This window comes from Pimephales promelas, chromosome 13 (genome assembly GCF_988280905.1).
Source record: "Pimephales promelas chromosome 13, fPimPro1.hap1.1, whole genome shotgun sequence".
Classification (NCBI taxonomy): Eukaryota; Metazoa; Chordata; class Actinopteri; order Cypriniformes; family Leuciscidae; genus Pimephales; species Pimephales promelas.
This window is the reverse complement of record NC_142781.1, coordinates 34,941,294-34,962,549: the sequence shown is the minus strand read 5'-3', so window position 1 is coordinate 34,962,549 and position 21,256 is coordinate 34,941,294. Positions and strand designations below refer to the sequence as shown.

The 21,256-nt window shown below is 37.1% G+C and overlaps 3 protein-coding genes across 7 annotated transcripts in view; 2 read left to right on the top strand and 1 right to left on the bottom strand.

Moving 5' to 3' along the window:
* Positions 1–4,351: 4,351 nt before the first annotated feature.
* Positions 4,352–8,290, top strand: LOC120492029 (sterile alpha motif domain-containing protein 9-like). The gene is made up of 2 exons (XM_039690104.2): positions 4,352–7,598; positions 7,793–8,290. The coding sequence occupies exon 1, from the start codon at positions 4,938–4,940 to the stop codon at positions 7,578–7,580; it is 2,643 nt and encodes an 880-aa protein (XP_039546038.2). The 5' UTR covers positions 4,352–4,937; the 3' UTR covers positions 7,581–7,598; positions 7,793–8,290.
* Positions 8,291–9,735: 1,445 nt separating this feature from the next.
* Positions 9,736–18,330, top strand: tbc1d7 (TBC1 domain family, member 7). 3 transcript variants are annotated; one of them, XM_039690108.2, is made up of 8 exons: positions 9,736–10,042; positions 11,028–11,146; positions 12,386–12,466; positions 13,959–14,149; positions 14,239–14,376; positions 15,969–16,114; positions 16,338–16,467; positions 17,963–18,330. In XM_039690108.2, the coding sequence occupies exons 2-8, from the start codon at positions 11,035–11,037 to the stop codon at positions 18,071–18,073; spliced, it is 909 nt and encodes a 302-aa protein (XP_039546042.1). In that variant the 5' UTR covers positions 9,736–10,042; positions 11,028–11,034; the 3' UTR covers positions 18,074–18,330. The 3 variants fall into 3 exon arrangements, with proteins under 3 accessions (XP_039546042.1, XP_039546039.1, XP_039546043.1); XM_039690105.2 differs by having other exon boundaries at positions 9,741–10,006; XM_039690109.2 differs by having other exon boundaries at positions 9,747–10,006; positions 17,982–18,330.
* Positions 18,070–21,256, bottom strand: part of phactr1 (phosphatase and actin regulator 1) — a 68,336-nt gene continuing 65,149 nt past the window's right edge. For all 3 annotated transcript variants that reach the window (XM_089118963.1, XM_089118961.1, XM_089118962.1), the window contains exon 13: positions 18,070–21,219. In XM_089118963.1, coding sequence (XP_088975089.1) covers positions 21,204–21,219 — 16 coding nt within the window. In that variant the 3' untranslated portion in view covers positions 18,070–21,203. The remainder of the gene's footprint in view (positions 21,220–21,256) is intronic.

The following is a 21,256-nucleotide window of genomic DNA, read 5'->3' as shown; positions in this document are numbered from 1 at the left end:
TGTTTAGGAGTTAAAGCAGAATATTTCCATGCCCAACAAAATCTAATCCAGGCCTGGCATCACGTTTCTTCCAAATGTTTAAATTGAAAATGAAAACATATAATTCCGTTAAATTTGATTAGTGGTTACAATCAAACAAAGATCTATGTATATATTTGCTCTTTAAAGATTTTCTAATTGTCCCGAAACTATCCAGTAAATGCCAACCAGAATATACATGCTTAATGACAGAAATAGTTATGCTGATATTTATGGCAGAACTGTCCTTATAACAGTCTTATAAGTTCAACTCAACTTTGTAGTTCAAGTCTACAGATGAAGAGCGGATAATACAGTAGGGATCCTGTTCTGAAGATGTGAAGGTATGAACAATAATATAATATATATTATTTTTATTTTACTTTCAGCATTAAAAATGAAAGTAATATAAACCTATACACACACATACGCGCACGTTCTCTCTCTCTCACACACACACAGACACATGCACACTCTCACGCACACAGACTCATGCAAACATACATTTGTTTTATAAGCATGATATAAGTAGCCTATATACTGTATACCATAACTGAAAACACAACGTGTGTGTATGTTTTCCGTTCACATGGACTCTTGTTTCCCTTGATTCTGATTATGGTTTGTTGTATTTTAATTAATTGCTGCATCTAGATCCTTGTTTCCTCTTGCTACCCTGAATACCTCGGGTACATTTATATTGTATGCGCAGTGTGTATTGAATTTAGATTTTGTAACTGCTACTCATGTTTGGTGATATAGAACTTTCATTTCCAAAGAAATGAAAGGAAAAGTGTCATTCCTTTGCAGTGAATTAATCTAAACTACATTCAGAATATGTCTGGTATTAATAGAGAGCTTGGAGGCATTTTCGCAGAGTTACAGGTGTAACTTCTTAGAATCAATGTGTGTTTAACTTTCATTTTACAGGAAAAAGAGTAAACGGTTGACCTTAAGTTGAATAATTTCCAAAGTGTAGAAACAGAAATACGTTAAATATGTTTTTCTAATTAAGAAAATTAGTCTTAAAAAAGCATAATATGATCTGGATATGGCCCAGATCCGGCTGACTACATCATGCGTTGCGGTAGTGTCTAGGTGCAGGTCCACCATCTGATCTGGATATGGCTCAGATCCGGCTGACTACATCATGTGTTGTGGTAGTGTCTAGGTGCAGGTCCACCATCTGATCAGGATACGGCCCAGATCCGGCTGACTACATCATGCGTTGCGGTAGTGTCTAGGTGCAGGTCCACCATCTGATCTGGATGTGGCTCAGATCCGGCTGACTACATCATGCGTTGCGGTAGTGTCTAGGTGCAGGTCCACCATCTGATCAGGATACGGCCCAGATCCGGCTGACTACATCATGCGTTGCGGTAGTGTCTAGGTGCAGGTCCACCATCTGATCTGGATGTGGCTCAGATCCGGCTGACTACATCATGCGTTGCGGTAGTGTCTAGGTGCAGGTCCACCATCTGATCTGGATGTGGCTCAGATCCGGCTGACTACATCATGTGTTGCGGTAGTGTCTAGGTGCAGGTCCACCATCTGATCTGGATATGGCTCAGATCCGGCTGACTACATCATGCGTTGCGGTAGTGTCTTGGTGCAGGTCCACCATCTGATCTGGATGTGGCTCAGATCCGGCTGACTACATCATGCGTTGCGGTAGTGTCTAGGTGCAGGTCCACCATCTGATCTGGATACGGCCCAGATCTGTCTGACTACATCATGTGTTGCGGTAGTGTCTAGGTGCAGGTCCACCATCTGATCTGGATATGGCTCAGATCCGGCTGACTACATAATGCGTTGCGGTAGTGTCTAGGTGCAGGTCCACCATCTGATCTGGATGTGGCTCAGATCCGGCTGACTACATCATGCGTTGCGGTAGTGTCTAGGTGCAGGTCCACCATCTGATCTGGATACGGCCCAGATCTGTCTGACTACATCATGTGTTGCGGTAGTGTCTAGGTGCAGGTCCACCATCTGATCTGGATACGGCCCAGATCCGGCTGACTACATCATGCGTTGCGGTAGTGTCTAGGTGCAGGTCCACCATCTGATCTGGATGTGGCTCAGATCCGGCTGACTACATCATGTGTTGCGGTAGTGTCTAGGTGCAGGTCCACCATCTGATCTGGATACGGCCCAGATCCGGCTGACTACATCATGTGTTGCGGTAGTGTCTAGGTGCAGGTCCACCATCTGATCTGGATACGGCCCAGATCCGGCTGACTACATCATGCGTTGTGGTAGTGTCTAGGTGCAGGTCCACCATCTGATCTGGATACGGCCCGGATCCGGCTGACTACATCATGTGTTGTGGTAGTGTCTAGGTGCAGGTCCACCATCTGATCTGGATACGGCCCGGATCCGGCTGACTACATCATGTGTTGCGGTAGTGTCTAGGTGCAGGTCCACCATCTGATCTGGATACGGCCCGGATCCGGCTGACTACATCATGTGTTGTGGTAGTGTCTAGGTGCAGGTCCACCATCTGATCTGGATACGGCCCAGATCTGTCTGACTACATCATGTGTTGCGGTAGTGTCTAGGTGCAGGTCCACCATCTGATCTGGATACGGCCCAGATCCGGCTGACTACATCATGTGTTGCGGTAGTGTCTAGGTGCAGGTCCACCATCTGATCTGGATACGGCCCAGATCCAGCTGACTACATCATGTGTTGTGGTAATGTCTAGGTGCAGGTCCACCATCTGATCTGGATACGGCCCAGATCCGGCTGACTACTTCATGTGTTGTGGTAGTGTCTAGGTGCAGGTCCACCATCTGATCTGGATCCTCCGCACACGGCAAAGTTTGCTCTTTTCCCAGTTGACCCGAAGAGATGGGATGTCAGTTCTTTGGAGAAGAGGTTTTCCCCCGGCCCTCCACCAGGGGAAGGAGTGGCCCGGCAACCACTTCCTGAAAGAACTGCAACCCACCTCTGAGCTGCCCGTAACAGAGCGCCGCATCGCCTGGCCTTCAGGCGTAACTCGAAATGAAAGGGAACTAAGATAATCCAATACACCAAAACTTAACGAAATACATGCTAAACAAACAATACTGGACAATCATTAGAGTGAAAGATACAGGCTACACGTGATAACGAACTACGCTAATTAGTCATATAATGAATAACCATAGAAACAAATGACAAACGGGAACATAATAACCCTGTTATGACACACTCATTGTGTCCTAACTTTCACTATCAGAGAAATGAAATACGTTTGCTTTATGGAAACCCTCCCCAACCCTTTTCCTGTAAATATAATTATATGCTTTGACCAGTCAATATCTTCTGTACACAATACACAAAAATGCAGCCCGCCAGGTAAATCTACATTTTTGTGCATCATAAAATGAAAGACAAAAATTAATGACACAAAGGGGGTGGGATTTTACACTCATTTCTTGGCAAATAAAAGGTGTGCTGCCTCATTATTGAGTACGGCACAGCATCTGACTGTTAAAGGTAAGACAATTCATGCATTTCACTGTCTAATACAAGTGCATTTATTATTTAACTAGTATTTCAAATACATTAAAGGAGAACTCTGGTGCAAAATGAACCTTTGGTGTAGGCTAATTACACATTGTTACCTAGTCAACCGTTATCTGAGATTTGTTTTCATGATTGACGAATGTAAATAGTTTTATCTCTAAAAACAGTTTAGCCTATAACGCTAGTATAGAGAAAAATAAAAATCGCTTGTTATTACCACTAATAAGGCTCAAAATAGCCCCACAGTAACACGACAGCATAATAAGGGTCTCTACATTCAAACCGAAGCATTGAGAACTTTGTCAGTGTCCATACAGTTTAATAAGAAGATATTTTATACACACAGTCAACTTCGCGAATACAGGAAGAAGCCATCTTTGAAAAATAGTCTCTACCAGTCGATCTACGAACGCCGATCCAAGTGCGCTGAACTGTGCAGAATCTCATATGGTCCGTTGTTTCCGGAAGAAACACAAACACGAACCATTTTCTTTTCTTCAATATGTACAGACTACTGTTCACGCTCACCTTATCACCTTATTCACATCTCACCAGCGCACTTGGATTGGCGTTCGTACATCGATTGGTAGAGACTATTTTTCACAGATGGCTTCTTCCTGTATTCGCGAAGTTGACTGTGTGTATAAAATATCTTCTTATTAAACTGTATTTTATTTGTCATTACTCTATGCCCCATTTACTAGCATTATACTAGCGTTATAGGCTAAACTGTTTTTAGAGATAAAACTATTTACATTCGGCAATCATGAAAACAAATCTCAGATAGGCTAACGGTTGACTAGGTAAAAATGTGTAATTACACCAAAGCTTAATTTTGTGCCTGAGTTCTCCTTTAATAGGTCAAATATTTTTAATTTTTAAATAAAATGTACATTTTTTTTAACGTTTTTGTCATTATAGCTATAATTTTATTGTTATTCATGTTGTGAAGCACATACTTGGAAGTGTGTAGGTTTGCTTTGAAAGTTAGTCAGGGAATATTGCAATGAGGCAGGAGACTGGCTTATAATAAAATGAAAAAAGCTTGGTTTCGGTTTTGAAAAAGGTGTCTGCTGATGAATCATTCTGATTATACCACCATTATATCCTATACTTGAGAATTGTACTACTCTAGATTGTTATTAATACATAAAACAAAAAACAAAAAATAGAGCTCATTTGTGGAACCTAAAAACCTTATCTAAGACCATGTCAAAGTGATTTTACTCCATTTCTGGTTGTTTTGTTCTCCTTCAGCCATTATGTCTTTATTCTGCTAGGTATCTTGATCTCCTTCTCCGTGGCTCTGGAATAAGGACTCATAATAAGGACTAATAACCAGTTTGAAACACTCCTCACACAAATATCCCCATTCTAATTGGACAGAAAAAGCATAAATAAAACTAATAATGTACACCATTCCTTCATTCGAAACCAGCTCTGAAAAGAGGGATGCAACCGCAATTCCAACTAACCTCAGAGATTCACTATCATGCCTCGACGTTGTGTGGTCCGATATGTTTGAGACTGGAGACTCAGCGATTGACTTCATGAAGCTTGAGACTGATTTTCTTAAAGGAGCGCCTCCACAGTGGCTGAGCTTCAGCACACCAGAGAGCTCACCGTTTGTGGAAAGGGATTGCTTTACAGATTTAATTCAGTTAATTGAGAGGAAGAAAAGGAAAAGGTGTCTGATCTCGGAAGTTTCTTTACCGTACCAGCCTGGCAGTGGAGGCTCAACCCTCGCCATGCAGGTGCTTTGGCATTTCCACAAAGACCTCAGATGTGCCAAAGTCATCCAGTCAGATTTAGACGATAAAAAGCTGCCGAAACAAGTGGTGGACCTTTTTCTCCTGTCTAATGAACAACATGCAAAACACGATCAGAAAACCGTGCTGCTTTTGCTGGACACCAAGGAAGACTCTGGCAATGATCAGCCAATCAAGAACTCTCTCTGGGACAACCTGATTGGTGAAATGCGTGACAGGGACGTCATCACAGACACCCCAGCTGTGATCATTTTACACTGTCGAACTACAACTGTTCGAGCGACAGGCAATGTGGAGATTACAATGATGCTCTCTCCAAGCGAGAAAAAGAGGTTTGATCAAAAAAAACAGGAGCTGAAGGAGAAATACAAGACAAAGTCAGAGACCTTCCATGCCTTCAACATGATGCAGGGAGGTTTCCGGAAGGAGGACGCCGAGAAACTGATCACAGCAGAAATGAAGGAATATGTTCAAAAGAATCCAAGGTCCAAAAGCACAAGACTTCTCGGCTTTTTGGCTTTGATAAACTCATACGTCCCAGGCTCACACTTGTCGAAGCTTTCGTGCGAGGAATTCACCGCACAAACAGACCGTCCCTCCGATGAGGCTAACCTCCCACTGGAAACGATAATGAAGCCTTTCATGAATCTCATAGTCATATTCTCAGAAGGAAAACCAAAAACCGACTGCATACGCATGGCACATCCAATGATTGCGGATGCGTGTGTAAATATGCTCACCGAGCACAAACTGACAAGATTTAACATCGCTTCCGACTTCTTGCGAAACATGGTCAGAGGAAAGGAGGGAGAGTACATGCGAATTTGCAAGAGATTGTTAATCAAAAGGGACGACCCGGAAAAACACAGGTTTTCCAGACTGATTCATCGCCTCAAGATGGATCGCACGAAATGCATTTGTTTGTTGGAGCTAGGTTCAGGTTTGTTCACCAATGACCCTGTCTATCCTCAAACACTTGCACGTTTCTATTACATTGAGGTAAACAAATTTGATGAGGCAGAAATCTGGGCAAAAAAGGCCATTGACAGAGCGCCCAAAAAATCTCACATCATGGATACACTCGGACAAGTTCACAAAAACCACTTGCGGACCATTCTTGCAGAAAACACAGACACGGTTGTGCATATTGCAAACTCTGCCATCAAAGCATTTAAAGAGGAAGGAGAAGCAGCAGAAGACGAATCAGAAGACATCTCCAGTTTCAATAACAGGGGCTACTTCGGATATCTCCAGGTTTGCAAGGACATTTATGATTTAAGTGCAAAAAACCCTCTCGAACAAAAATACAGTGGATTCATCGGTCGTCACAGAGGTGACGTCGAGGAGAGATATGATTTCTTTGAATGGTACCTGGCATTCTCAAGACCAAGGATCAATAAACATGACCCGAACTACCTTCATGATGACATTGAAGAGTGCTACAAGCAATACTTTGAAACGCCGACTCGTGAAGACAGCCTGAATGAGAAAAAAATGAAGTCTTTTGCCGGACTACTTCACTTCCCCAAACCTGATATTAGTGTGCTTAAACGAAATCTGAGTGCATTTCAAAATCCACAATCTGATGACGAAACCCAGAACATTCTCTACGTTTCCGCCAACATCATCCTGAGTGTGTTTGATGAGCAGTCTGAGAAAGTCGAGGAGCTCCAGGCCAGCTTGCAGAAACTCTGGCTGAGCAAAGAGGAACGCAGAGACCCAGAGTTTTACCTGCACTCTTCAATCAGTGTGTTTGATGAGCAGTCTGAGAAAGTCGAGGAGCTCCAGGCCAGCTTAAAGACAGTCTGGCGGAGCAAAGAGGAACGCAGAAACCCAGAGTTTTACCTCTTGATTCTTCTGCTCTTTTGGTTTGATGAGGCACAGACGAGAATCCCAAACCCTCCAGACCTGATCAAATGTGTCCGATATATGCGCGATTCATATGAGAAGAACTATCAGAAATACCTCCGCGGACGCTACCTGGTGCCTTTGCTTTTCTTTGGGGAAGGGACTGGTTTGCAGAGACTGGTTCACAGCTCACAACTACATCCGGATGATTCTCCTGGCGAGTTGGAGCTCCTGTTAGAAAAAGGAGGAGTTAATCGTCTCAAGCGGATCAGCGGGACGGTCGAGGAGAAACAAAAAGTGTTTGCTATTAGAGACGGGAAACAGATTCAAGTCACTCCTCACAAACCGGCCAGTGTCTACAAACAAGGCGAGGTGTCTTTCTACCTCGGCTTTAATATCAGAGGACCCGTTGCCTTCAACATCACGTACACATGAAGTAAAGTATCTGATGCTGTAAGTCAAGCATGCTTCATATTTAAGACTATTCAATGTTTCGGTAACACTTGACAATAATGTTCATTAGTTAACATGAAAATACTTCTTTCGTGTGACCAATGTTTCATATTTGGTATTATTTGGTATATTCAGTACAATTTGATTGTGTTCGAAATGTCTCAGTAAAAGATTTTATTCCCTTTTCTCGGCAGAGTTCATGGATTATCACATAAACACATGTGCATTGACCCTGGAAATGCTCAACAGTGACTAAAGACTGAGAGAGAGAGAGAGAGAGAGAGAGAGAGAGAGAAACTTTCCCATCAGGCTAAAAGACTGCACAATAATGATGCAACGTTTACCAAATCATGTTTATGTAATATTGAATTGTATGATTTAACTGCTTTAACTGATTCTCTGAACTCAAATATCACAAATCTTGTCTTGAGATCTTTTAGAAAAAAATCACAAGTTTATGTAAAGTATGATGCATAATTTAGACATTTTATGAGGTAAAGAACGTGTTAAGGAAGAGAGGGGAAATTAAAAAAATATTAGTTAATATTATTATGCTGGTGGTGGGTTGGTAAGTTCAAACTATTTTAATTGTTTATACAGCTAGAGAAAATTGACATTTTAGACATTTGAGATGCATTTATTATTTGCTGCAGTGTGTCTATATGTATTTCAATAAAAGTTATATTACAGTATCACTTGCTGTGCACATATCCTGTTAATGTTTCTGGGCATTACATAAGAAATATTATGCATGCATGGATCAGCATTGTTCATTATTTATGTTATCCGCTGTTCTTGATATTCAACTGGACTCAAATGCTGGTTTGATATGATATCACACATATTTTGCCTGATCGTCTCTGCTGTTTGCTGGTGTATGACCCTTATGCACTGTCTATTAGACGTATAAATGTAGTCGTTCAATAGTCATCTAATTGTTGACTATAGTCTATACTTGGGTTATGGTTTGACGTCTATTAGATTTTCACTGACACCCCAAATTTAGCCTTGTTTTAGCCTAAACGTCTGGGCTATGTTTTGACGACTATAAGACGCAAAATTGATTGCTGGGCTTCCTTTATTTGTTTTTAGAAGAGAGGTTCAACAGTACATCCAAAGCATTTCATCATCTAAGAATCTCAAACTCATAAAGACAATAAACTGATTTTAACTTTTTCATTTAATTCATTAAAGATTTCTGTTCTGTGTTTTTTTTACACCCCATCTAGCGGTGTAAGGGTATATACGGTGGCCAATGTAGTCCAAGATTAACATGGTTTCCAGTTCGACCTCGTCCATGAGTGTTAATTCAAACGTAAACGCGAAAGGCGAAGCTTGAATTAACAGGTATGTCCCTCTTTGGCTAATGTACTTTCAAGATGGAGGGGCAACATGGCGACCGACATTAGAACCCCTACCCGTATGTATTTTCAATGGCATACTATACACTCTCGAGAATACTTTATTACTTGAACGAAGTAAATATGCATTAATGAGCACATATATTTTTGAAAGAACTAAGTGTTTTTAGCTAAGAATAAACTAAAAGAGTTACACAGTGTAGCCTAATGAGTAGCATACACAGGCTATGCATGTGATGCTTTGGTTTCTTTGTCCTTTCGTTGCATGTAATTGTTACACTTTTGCTATATACTTATATTTTTGATACCTTTGCATTAATAAGAAAAAAATCTCTAATTTTGAAAGTTCAATAGAGTGCCGAAGTGACGACGTCACTCTGTAGGCCGAAACGCGGAAGTGAGTTAGCATTTTAGCACTACGGTTCCCTCGCTCTGTCAAAGGATTGTTGAATGGGGTTTTGCTAAATCGCCTGAAATAAGGTCTGTGGTGAACAGAGCCTCTAAATATTTTCACGTTTTGATCTATGACATAGAACACACAGTTATAACCTGCTTATGTTTTTTTATTATATTTATTGTGTCTGATTGTGTTTTTTTAAAATCTTTATATAGGCTTCAAAATGTATAAATTTTGGATTAACTTGTAAAGATTATCTTGATAGACAAAACGTGTAAGGGTCACAACTCTTTGTTTAAACACAGATCTTATTTTTTACGATTTTCCAAAAGTCTATGGGGAAAATGCATTGCTTTTCGGTGCAACGCTAGCTTCCGAGTTGTCCTACAAAGTGACGTCATCACTAACGAGCGCCCCCCGCCGACACGGGCGGTAGTACAACAACACGAGGACGTGATTCACTTCCGAGGGCAGAAAGCTGCAAACACAGGACTGCAGATCCAGGCAGACTCATTCACAGTGTCCCTATGAATATCTGAAGATGACAATCCTGCTCCTGCGGTTTGAATGTGAGCTGAATGTGACGGGGGATCGGTGAATCACTCCTTGGGCCTCTGCTCAGGAAACACCGCGGATGAGACTGAGGCCTGGTGAGTTCTGCGGAATGAACTGTGATTTTTAAACATGTAAGTTTTGCGTCTTAACACGTTGTATTTCTATGATGAACATATCAGACCTGTCTCACATCAGTTTACCATGGTTTTACCATAGATAATAACTGTCGTACCTTGTATTTTTTTGGAAATATTAGTGTTCTACTTCAACACCACCACAGTATAACTATCTTTACCTTTCGTTAGTTTAACGTTTGACACTCGTTCGGTTTCACACCAATTTAACTATTTGTACATTTTATGTTTTCAGTCTAAAGCAACTCAGATATAACGTTACATAAACAAATGTCCTTTGCAGCACAAGCCTTAATTTCAAGAACATATTAATTAGCCCTATAATTCTAATTAAAAATTTTGATGATATAAAACAAATAGAAAAATATCCCTTTTATTGCACAAAGCTCCGTTTTTGGAATTGGCATTTCATATGTTTGATAACGTTAATATTTTTCAACTTTAAATGTGTGTATTAGCCTACTGTAAATAAATTAAACTACAACACCGTTTGACCTAAAGGTATCAATCCAGCTTTAAAGTATTTTCAAATTATTATTCTCTATAATGCACAAGGTTTATTTTTCCAGATTATTATACTGGTAATTTTTATAAAGCTTGTTTTAATTGCTTGAAAAATGGAGCCTTATGCAATAAAAGGAAGTGGTTGCATTTTACTATTAGTTTGATATCATAATGTCATTTGGCTAAGTTATTGAATTGATTTATAGGGCTAATTAATGTGTTGTATTTCTTGAGATAATACTTATAGTGGATTTGTTTATGTATATCTGAGTTGGTTTGAGCTGAGAACATGAAATGGGCACAGATAGTTTGAATGACCGAATGTCAAACGTTAAGCTAACTTCGTGGTCGTGGTGGTATTCTGAAGGAAATGTAAAATAATACCATTATACTAGCAGCTGTGACACTGATCTGATCTACCATAGTTATTATGATTAATACTCATTATGATTAATAAAGTGTTGTTGTTCTGTTCCAGCTTGATCATGGCTGAAGATCCTCAGAGGAACTTCCGCTCCGCGTATTATGAGAAAGTGGGATTCAGAGGAGTGGAGGAGAAGAAATCGCTGGAGATCGTGCTGAAGGACAATCCCCTGGGTGAGCTATTATTAATAATTATAATAATAATATTTCTTATGATTGTTTTTAGTGTTTAAATACCATGGAGAACAGTTTTACTTATTAACACTAATAATAACAACAGTTATTGGTATTTTTATTATTCATTTTTCATGCTTTTTTAATTGAGGTTTAAGAGTTCATTAAACAATAAACTTATTTTGACTGTAATAATAACAACTGTTATTATTATTATTTTATTATTTATTTAAATTTTTTTTAATCTTGTATTTGTTCAAGAACCACCCCATTGAAGACATTGAACATTATTTTAATTTTTTGACACTGTAAAAGTAATAATAATAATTTTTTAATTATTTTAAATGTTGGTGTAAGTGTTCAATAACCACGCAGAACTGTTTTTAAATTTTTTTGTTATTTTTTAGACATTAATCTAAACTGTTATTATTTTTTAATGAATCATTTTTCATGCATTTCTAATTGTGGTTTAAACAGTTTTTTTCTGTTATTTTGACTGTAATAATAACAGTTATTGTTATGACTTTTTTAATTTTTTAAATACTTTTTATGTTGTTTTAAGTGTTCAATAACCACGCAGAACATTACATAATTGTTTATTGATTTTTAGTATTTTTGACAGTATAAAAAGTAAAAATATTAATAATTATAATGTTGGTGTTAGTGTTAAATTAACAGAACAGTTTTTTTTTCTCTCATTCTGACTGTAATAATAAAAGTTTAAGTTATTCTTCTTACTATTATCATTATTATTACTTTATTATATTTGTAATGTTGGTTTAAGTGTTCAACAACGTACATTATTGATATAAATTTTTCCTATTTGACACTATGATAAATAGCAATTGTAATAATAATAATTATTTTTAATGTTGATGTTTATTTTTTCCTGTTATTTTTGACACTAATAATAACAGTTATTATTAGTATTTGTATTATTTTATTTTGTGTTCATTTTTAATGTTGGTTTAAGAGTTAAATTACCACACGACAGATTTTTTAAGTTTTTATTATTATTATTATTTTTCTAAAAGCAACATCCAGAACATCCATTTTTGACTATAAAAATAACAATTATTATCATTATTGTTATCATAGGCCATTCTTTATTATGACTTGATTCTACACATAAACATGCAAAACTGATAATTTCATGATATTAAATATTGCTGACTCTCATAGAATGCGAGAGCTGTGCGCATGTTGACGGTGTGTGTGTGTGTGTGTGTGGTGTTTCAGATGTGGAGAAGCTGAGCACGTTCAGTCAGAGGTTTCCGCTGCCCTCCATGTACCGGATCCACGTCTGGAAAGTCTTACTGGGTGAGAACATGAGCGTATGATTAAAAATATACATATTATTCATGAATCATGGGTAGACAGAGGTCATCGCTCCCAACGGTGAACCATTGAAATTTCGAAAAGATGTGTAATGAAGCCTGCTGAAATCACGTGATGCACTGTTAATATAACTTTATCTTTGGTCAAATCAACTTACATAATGTAGTTCAGATAACATCATATTTTGAGTTTCTATTAATTAAACCAATTTCCTTCATTGTATTTTTTTCAATGAACTCAAAATTTAAAGGCAACCAGGTAACTTATGTTTTTGAGTTTAAAGGATTAGTTCACTTTTGAAAAAACTTTTGCTGATAATTTACTCGCCCCCATGCCATCCAAGATGTCCATGTCTTTCTTTCTTCAGTGGAAAAGAAATTAAGGTTTTTTATGAAAACATTCCAGGATTTTCTCCATATAATGGACTTCAATGGGAACCAAACGGTTCAAGGTCCAAATGAGAGTTTCAGTGCAAACTGTTCAAATGTCTTTAAACGATATCAGACGATGAATAAGGGTCTTATCATGCGAAACGATCAGTTATTTCAAAACTTATTCCAAAATGTAACTTTTCTAAGGACAAATGCTAGCCTTGCTCTATTCTGTGAGGCGCGTGTGTAACGTCACGTAATACGTAATTACGCTCAAAAGGTCACGGGCGACGTAGCCGGAAGTACAGAGTCAGTGTTTACAAGTTGAACGCATAGGTTGAACGTGCAAACTAACTCAAACGCCGTTTACGAAAAAAGGAATTAAAAGGTAAAACAACGATGTCGGACGATTTTGATTCTGTACTTCCGGCTACGTCGCCCGTGACCTTTTGAACGTAATTACATATTACGTGACGTAATAAGTTTTGAAATAACCGATTGTTTCGCTTGATAAGACCCTTATTCATCGTCTGGTGTCGTTTAAAGCCCTTTGAACAGTTTGCACTGAAACTCTCATTTGGACCTTGAACCGTTTGGTCCCCATTGAAGTCCATTATATGGAGAAAATCCTGGAATGTTTTCATCAAAAACCTTCATTTCTTTTCGACTGAAGAAAGAAAGACATGGACATCTTGGATGACATGGGGGCGAGTAAATTATCAGCAAAAGTTTTTTCAAAAGTGAACTACTCCTTTAACCAACAATCATGTTTTGATACACAGTTTGATACACACTCCGAAACACTGATTCAGGACAAAAGATTCGTAAAGGCTTCGTAGCTTCATGAAGCAGTGTTTTGAAATTGCCATCATTTCTATACGTCACACACTCCTACGGGGTTAAACACACATTTTTAGAAGGGCTGGGTGGAAATTTGAGGGGGTTAAACACACACACACACTAACATAATTAGAATAAATAAGTAAATAATGAAGCAATAGCAATAATTATTATTAAAGTAATAATTCTGCATGTTTATTGATCTCTGCATGACAGAGTAATAATGATGAAGTAGTGAGTGTGAGTGTGTGTCGTGTCCTCAGGTATCCTGCCCCCCCACAGCGACTCTCACGCGCTGGTGTCCCGCTGTCGCCTCCAGCAGTTCCAGGACATCAGCTCCGCTCTGACGGCCATGCGCTTCACACACACACACACTCCGCCGACCGAGCTTTACCTGCGCATGTACCAGCTGGAGAACCAGAGGCTGCCCCGGCGCAGCGAGCCCAGGCCTGCGGTGAGAGAGTCCACACACACACCTATACACACACTCACACACACCTTTACATGCCTCATGTCTCAGGCGTGTGTGTGTGTGTCTTCCAGGACGACGAGGACGAGAACTTCCTGGCCATCAGCCGAGCGATGGAGGAGATCGTGGACGACCCGGTGGACTGCTATTGGCTGGTGCGCTGCTTCCTCAACCAGTTCAAGCTCAAGTTTGGAGACTCCATCCCTCATCTGGTACATGCGGACCTCACCGAGAACTCTCTCCCTCGTGTTGTTCAACCCGTCAGACTTTCCTTCATCTTCAGATATTTGTGATTAAATCTGAGAGCTGTCTCGCTCCTCCATAGGCTTCTATTGTAATTGAAACTTGCCGGAACAGAAAGTTATTAAAGACATCGTTAAAATAGTGCGAGTGACGACAGCGGCTCAACCTTAAGATTATCAAGCGGCGAGAACACTTTATGTGTTCACAATTATCCAAAGATGAAGGAAAGTTCAATTACTGTTAGAAAGAAAGAGTAATGACTGACAGAATTGAACTAATCGTTTAATATTTATTATTATTTATTAATGATTGTTTGACACACACACACAAAAAAATCATTAATTGTATAATAATTGTAAAAAAATCATTAATTGTATAATAATTACTACAATTATTGAATATTATTAGGGCTGTCAAACGATTAATCGCATCCAAAATAAAAGTTTGTGTTTACATAATATATGTGGGTGCTCTGTGTATAATTATAATATATATATATATATATATAAATACACACACATGCTTAAGAAATATTTTCATGTATATACTGTATATAGATTTATATAAATTTACATTATATATAAATATAAATATTTTATATATAAAAAATATTTTTTTCTTAAATATATACAAGCATGTGTGTGTGTGTATTTATAAATATTAAATAATAAATATACACAGTGCACCCACATATATTATGTAAACACAAACTTTTATTTTGGATGCGATTAATCGCGATTAATCGTTTGTCAGCCCTAAATATTATGTTTTTTAATAATATATTGTTCAGGTACTATCTACTTTAATAGGTAGGGCTACATTAACAAGTAACAGATTTTTAGTTAATTTTCGACACTAAAATGTATAAATAAAATTAATAATTTGAAGTACATTAATAATATAAGTTATTATTATTTCTATTTGCATTTTTAATTCTGGTTTAGGAGTTCAATAACGTGCAGATTTTTTAATTTATTTTTTCTGTTAAATTGACTGTAATAATAGCAGTTGTTGTTGTTATTAGTATTGCTTATTAATTGTAATATTTGAAGTGTTTAATAACCATGCAGAATATACCGTACTTTTATTGCTTTTTACTTTTTGACACCAAAATAACAACTATCATTATTATTATGATCTTTAATATTCTCTGTTAATATATAGTTAATATTGTTTAGTGTTCAATAACCATCCAGAACAGTTTTTTAAATTTATTGTTGATTTTTTTCATGCGTTTTTAATGATGGTTTTCTGTTATTTTGACACTAATATTAACAGTTATTATTATTATTACTTTTTCAATTTGTGTTAGTTTAAGTGTTCAGTGCCCATGCAGAAAGTACAGTATTTTTAACATATATTTTTACTTTTGACTATAATAATACCAGTGATACTATATAATAATAATATTTTTGTTGTTGTTAAGGCTACAGTAATCATCTAGAACAGATTTTGTATTTTTTTTTGTCCTAAACAAATGGAGCTCCAAAACTAATGAAAACCTCCATTAATGTTCCACAAAAGCGGTCCAGATGAAGTGTTGTGTTTCCTGTTCCTGCAGCCGAAGAGTCTGGAGCACTTCCTGTCTCAGGAGGACGCGTGTCTGCTGGCTCACCTGAAGGCGTCCGGCTCTCTGCACTCGCTGCCGTACCGCCTCTGGTTCAGACGCTGCTTCGCCGGGTGTTTGCCGGAGTCCAGCCTACAGAGGTCAGCACACACTATCCATCACCGCTATAATCACTCTGATTCTGGCTTACTTTTAATGCATTTTTAACTGTAGTTCACTTCTGTCACATGACCTCATTATGTTGCATGAGTAGCGTCCAGTGTTCATCTCTTATATAAATAACTTGTTCTACAGTATTCATAGTTTTTGGTGTGTTGTGATTGGCTGACTGCTTGACTGTGCTGTCGTGTGATTGGCCGGCAGGGTGTGGGATAAAGTGATCAGCGGCTCCTGTAAGATTCTGGTGTTTGTTGCCGTGGAGATTTTGCTCAGTTATAAGATCCTGCTGATGGGAATCAGTCACCCGGATGGAGTTTACAACTTCCTGTCTAACGTAAGCACAACAGTATTCATTCGGTTACATATGTGCAAAAGTTATTATTGAAAATGACTGTTCTGCGGTCAGTACATGTTAATTAATCCGTGACATGATATATTTTATATTCTCCAATGCTCTCGTCCCATAGACTGTTATTATAGAGTTATAAAACCAGGGGGGAAAAAAATATTACTTAAAATAAAATTTCAGTAGCTGAAATTACATTTTGTTTTAGCAACAGCAACATTTCTCAACTTAAACAAAATACTGAAATAAATGTTTTATTTATTAGTTACACACTTTTTTATATAAATGTGTTTTTAGATTTTCTAGTTCTAAACATGACAAACACAATTACAAAAACTTTAACATTACTGAAATAAAATTTTATATATATTTTTATAATTAAACAAATATTTTAAAATAATCCAAACTTGAAAAAATAAAAAAACATTTCTAAAACTTTGAACTAAAGTTAATATTGATGTATAAAATTAATAATATATATTTATAATTTAAAATATTCCAAACCTGACAAAAACACAACAAAATTAATAAAACTTTTAACTAAAATTAACAAATAATAGTGAAATAAAAATGTATGTTTTTATAATTAAATATTTTAAAATACATGACAAAAACACTTACTAAAATTAACCAAAAGTAATGAAATAAAAATGTGTTTTTTAGATTTTCTTTTTTAAATATATTTTATAATTAAACAAATATTTTAAAATAATCTAAACATGAAAACAAAAACATTTCTAAAACTTTTAACTGAAATTAACAAAAAATACTGAAACAAAATTGTTTTTTTTTATATTATATATTTATTTTTAGAAGACTATTTTAAAATATTCCAAACCTAACAAAAACACAACAAAATTAAAAAAAACTTTAACTTAAATCAACAAAAAAATATATTTTTTTATAATTAAATATTTTAAAATCCATGACAAAAACACTAACTAAAATTAACCAAAAATTCTGAAATAAAAATGTATCTTTTTTTAAAATAACTATATATTTTAAAATACATGACAAAAACAAACTCAAATTAATAAAAAAATAATAATAAAAAAAACAAGGAATTATTTTATTTTCGTCAGTATATTAAATAACACTACGCCACACTTGATGTTTATAGACTTTATATTAAACCCAGAAAATCTCTTCTCTGTAATCAATCTTTTTGGCTGATGTTTATGCACCCACATTTTAAAATATTCTAAGCATAACAAAAAACAACAAAATTACTTAAACTTTTACTAAAATTAACAAAAGATTAAATGTATAAATTTTCCTTTTCTAAAAATAAACCACTAACTAAAAAATTATTTTTTTAAAATCAGTATTTAATGATTACATATTGTCTTTTCCTCGCTATAACACTATGCTACAAATGATCTTTATAGACCTTTTATTGGACCCAGAAAATCCCTTTTCTGTAACTGATCTTTGCATCTGATGTTGAACAAACACGCTCCTGTACGTGTGTGTGTGTGTAAAGATCTGGCGTGTTTCTACAGCTGCCCCAGGACAACACCGACGCCATCGTCACCAAAGCCATCGACCTGTGGCACAAGCACTGCGGGACGCCCATGCACGCGGTGTGAGATGACAGGAAGCGCACAGATGTGTGTGTGTGTACTCATCCTTTATTAGGCTCCTTTACATCAGAATCTGCACACATCGTTCAGGAGTGACAGTACGTTACACCACATGCTCAGAAAACACGTCTGTCTGCGAGTCGCCACAGAAATACACTCGTTATTCCTGATCTGGAAAAGTGCTTAAAATTCTCAAAAAGTCCCTTTGAATGATCCACAGAAAAACAGATGCGTGTGAATAAAGAAAGACAGAAATATATATATATAATTATTATTGTTGTTGTTTTTTTTGGATGATTGTTTCATTTAATGCCCGATGTGTTCAGTATCAAAGTCAGTTAAAAATATTTATAAATAATATATGAACATAAAAATGTACAATAGTAGCATTTACAATAGTGTTTTGTAAACATTAGCTAATGTATGAACTAACAGTGAGCAATATATTTATTACAAGTCATATTTACGTTAGTTAACTAATGTTTACAAATACTTTTCATTTTCACAACGTACGGTGACACTTTACAATAAGATCCCATTAGTTATTCTTAATGGATGTATTAACTCACAATGAGTATTTATTCATTTTGTTAACATGAGTTATCCAAAAAATAACATTAATAGATACAACTTTTGATTTCAATAATGTATTAGTAAATGTATTTAAAAGTATTATTCATTGTTCATGTGAACAAGTGAAACCTTATCGTAAACTGAATTAAATGTGGAAGTAAATGTTAAAATGAACATTAATACTAATGTAGTTAACTAATGAAACCTTATTGTAAAGTGTTGCTTTTACAATTTGTGTTCATTGTTGCAAAAATACTAAATGCAACGCTGATTATTGTGAGTTTCTTGAATGTTTTGGTTTATATTTTGGCAACAGGACGCCCTGTAGAGTGGGCGGAGTTTAAAGGGTACGCCCAACTCGATCACATGACCAGCGAGCGCCGTTGAGCACATATTGAGACAAAAGAGGGAAAAAAAAGCCATAAATATAGTCAGTCAATCCCATTATTGCTGTCCTGTTGCTCAGCTTGAGCCTGTCGGGAACGTCTCCGCTGTGATTGGTCAGTATTGTGGGCGTGACAAGTTTGCTTTTTTGCTATTGGTTAAAGAGGACCTATTATGCTTTTTCTCCGTGTTTAGTGTGTGTGATGTTGCTGTTTGAGCCTGAAAAAGAGAGTTCTCCTCAATATCAGAGTCAGTGTTTCTGAACTCGCTAGTCTCGACTGTTTCCTGAAACTATGTTGTCGCAAATTGATCGTTCAATCACGTTGGTTAATGACGTCACGCGCGTGTGTAGTAATAACTACTGTTAATGAAGCTGTTTGAGATCGAATTAACGCTGGGTGTTTTGCTATAAATCACAGAGGAATATTTCTCAATTTTCTCAGTTATTTTGACAACTCAAAGACGTAAATGACATTTGAATGTTTTGTTAATAACGCTTGCTTGTGTGTCTCAAGATCAGGATTTATTGAGTCCACATGTCACGAAAACAAGAAACTGCTTCAAACCGCAGCTCGAGATCTGTCGCTCACACACACACCTCTGCGAATGTTTGTTAAAACTGTGTTTTTGCGAAACACCGACTCGTTGAACATAACATTCAAGCAGGAAAACCTGTTCTAGTCGAGACTTTGTAAAATGCCATAACAGGTCCTCTTTAAAGACGTTTTTGTGATTTTGAAAAACGTTTCTAGCGTTAGTAATGCCGAGCTCTCGGGTTTGATTCCCAAGGGAACGCATGAACTGATAAACAATGCAATGGATGAAAGCGTCAAAATGAAAAGTGCAGAAAGTGTGGACTATTTTGTGTGTAATAATGCTCCAGAAATAGTGTGTAATAGTCCCTCCAGAAAAACGCGATTATGCGATCGCTGAATTCAATGCAAAATCAGCCAAAGTCCGCATATTTATGCGGGGGCCGCATTTTGTCAAATACGCCGCACTTTCGCCGCATAATATGTCGATTTCCGTGCAAAATATGCGGGGTTTGCATAATTTCATAATCCTCGCATTTTCGTTGCAAAAAAAGTCACATGTATCTTAGCAGAAAGTTGAAAAATGTTGTGTTTGCTTCACACAAGAGCAGCCATTTCCCCGTTTCCATGGGAACGTTATGAAGTGACGCAATTACGCGACGCCAGACAGACTCACGATTGACATCTCACAAATCGAACTCGTATAACTGTCTGTCACACGTTCTACCGTCACATCGTTACTTAATAAACAACATAAGATATAAGAAGTAGCATCAAACAGAAATTACCCGCACACACGGGGCGTTCGAGGCGCACATATAACACTGCAGAGAGTTCAACAGGGAGCGCGCAGCTCTTAAAGGGGCCACACCTTATTTACACTTGTTACAGTCTGAAATAAAACAAGATGAGAAATTAAATATTCCCAGCACTTTCTATGATGTATTATCCTTGCTTATCAAAGGAAGTAATAAGAAATGACTCTTACATTAACAGGATGTTGAGGGAATCACTTTTTTTCTCTTTTTCATCAAACCGCAATTTTTGCAAGTTCCCTCAATTTTTGCAAATTCCTCCAATTTCATCGCATAAAATTGCATAAATATCCCACATATTCCATCGCATTTTTAAAGAAAACGGGCCGCGTAATCAATCAATTTTTGCCCGCAACAATCACAAAAAAACTCTGCGTTTTTCTGGAAGGACTGAATACTATTATGGTCAATTTTATATATAAATCACACATTTTTTCACAAATTTTTGGAAATTACCACCACAAAATCACTCATTTTGATCGCAAAAATCACCAAAAAAAATTGTGAAATCCTGGAGGGACTGAATGCTCAATAAAAAAGTTGTTTTCCCTGTTTTTAAAACCTAAAAGGACTGTGGAATCACTTCTCAGGTACATGTAGGAAATCAACGACATCATCCGCTGCATTAAAAACATCGCCCGGAGAAAAGAAATAAGAAACTCATGGCGAAGAGCATGTCAAAAACAGAAATATCAGCACACTTCTGGTTGGGCGAGAGAGGAGAGTCCGAGGATCCGCTCCGGATCTGTCGTCTGAACCGTGTGATTCCTGATACGTGTGCAGCTGTTCAGCGTCCCAGTAAAGTCTTAACGGCTCCATACGAGAGTTCGCTGTCACTACGGCCGATGAAACCTGTGGAGAACATCAGACTGGCTCAGAAACATGAGAC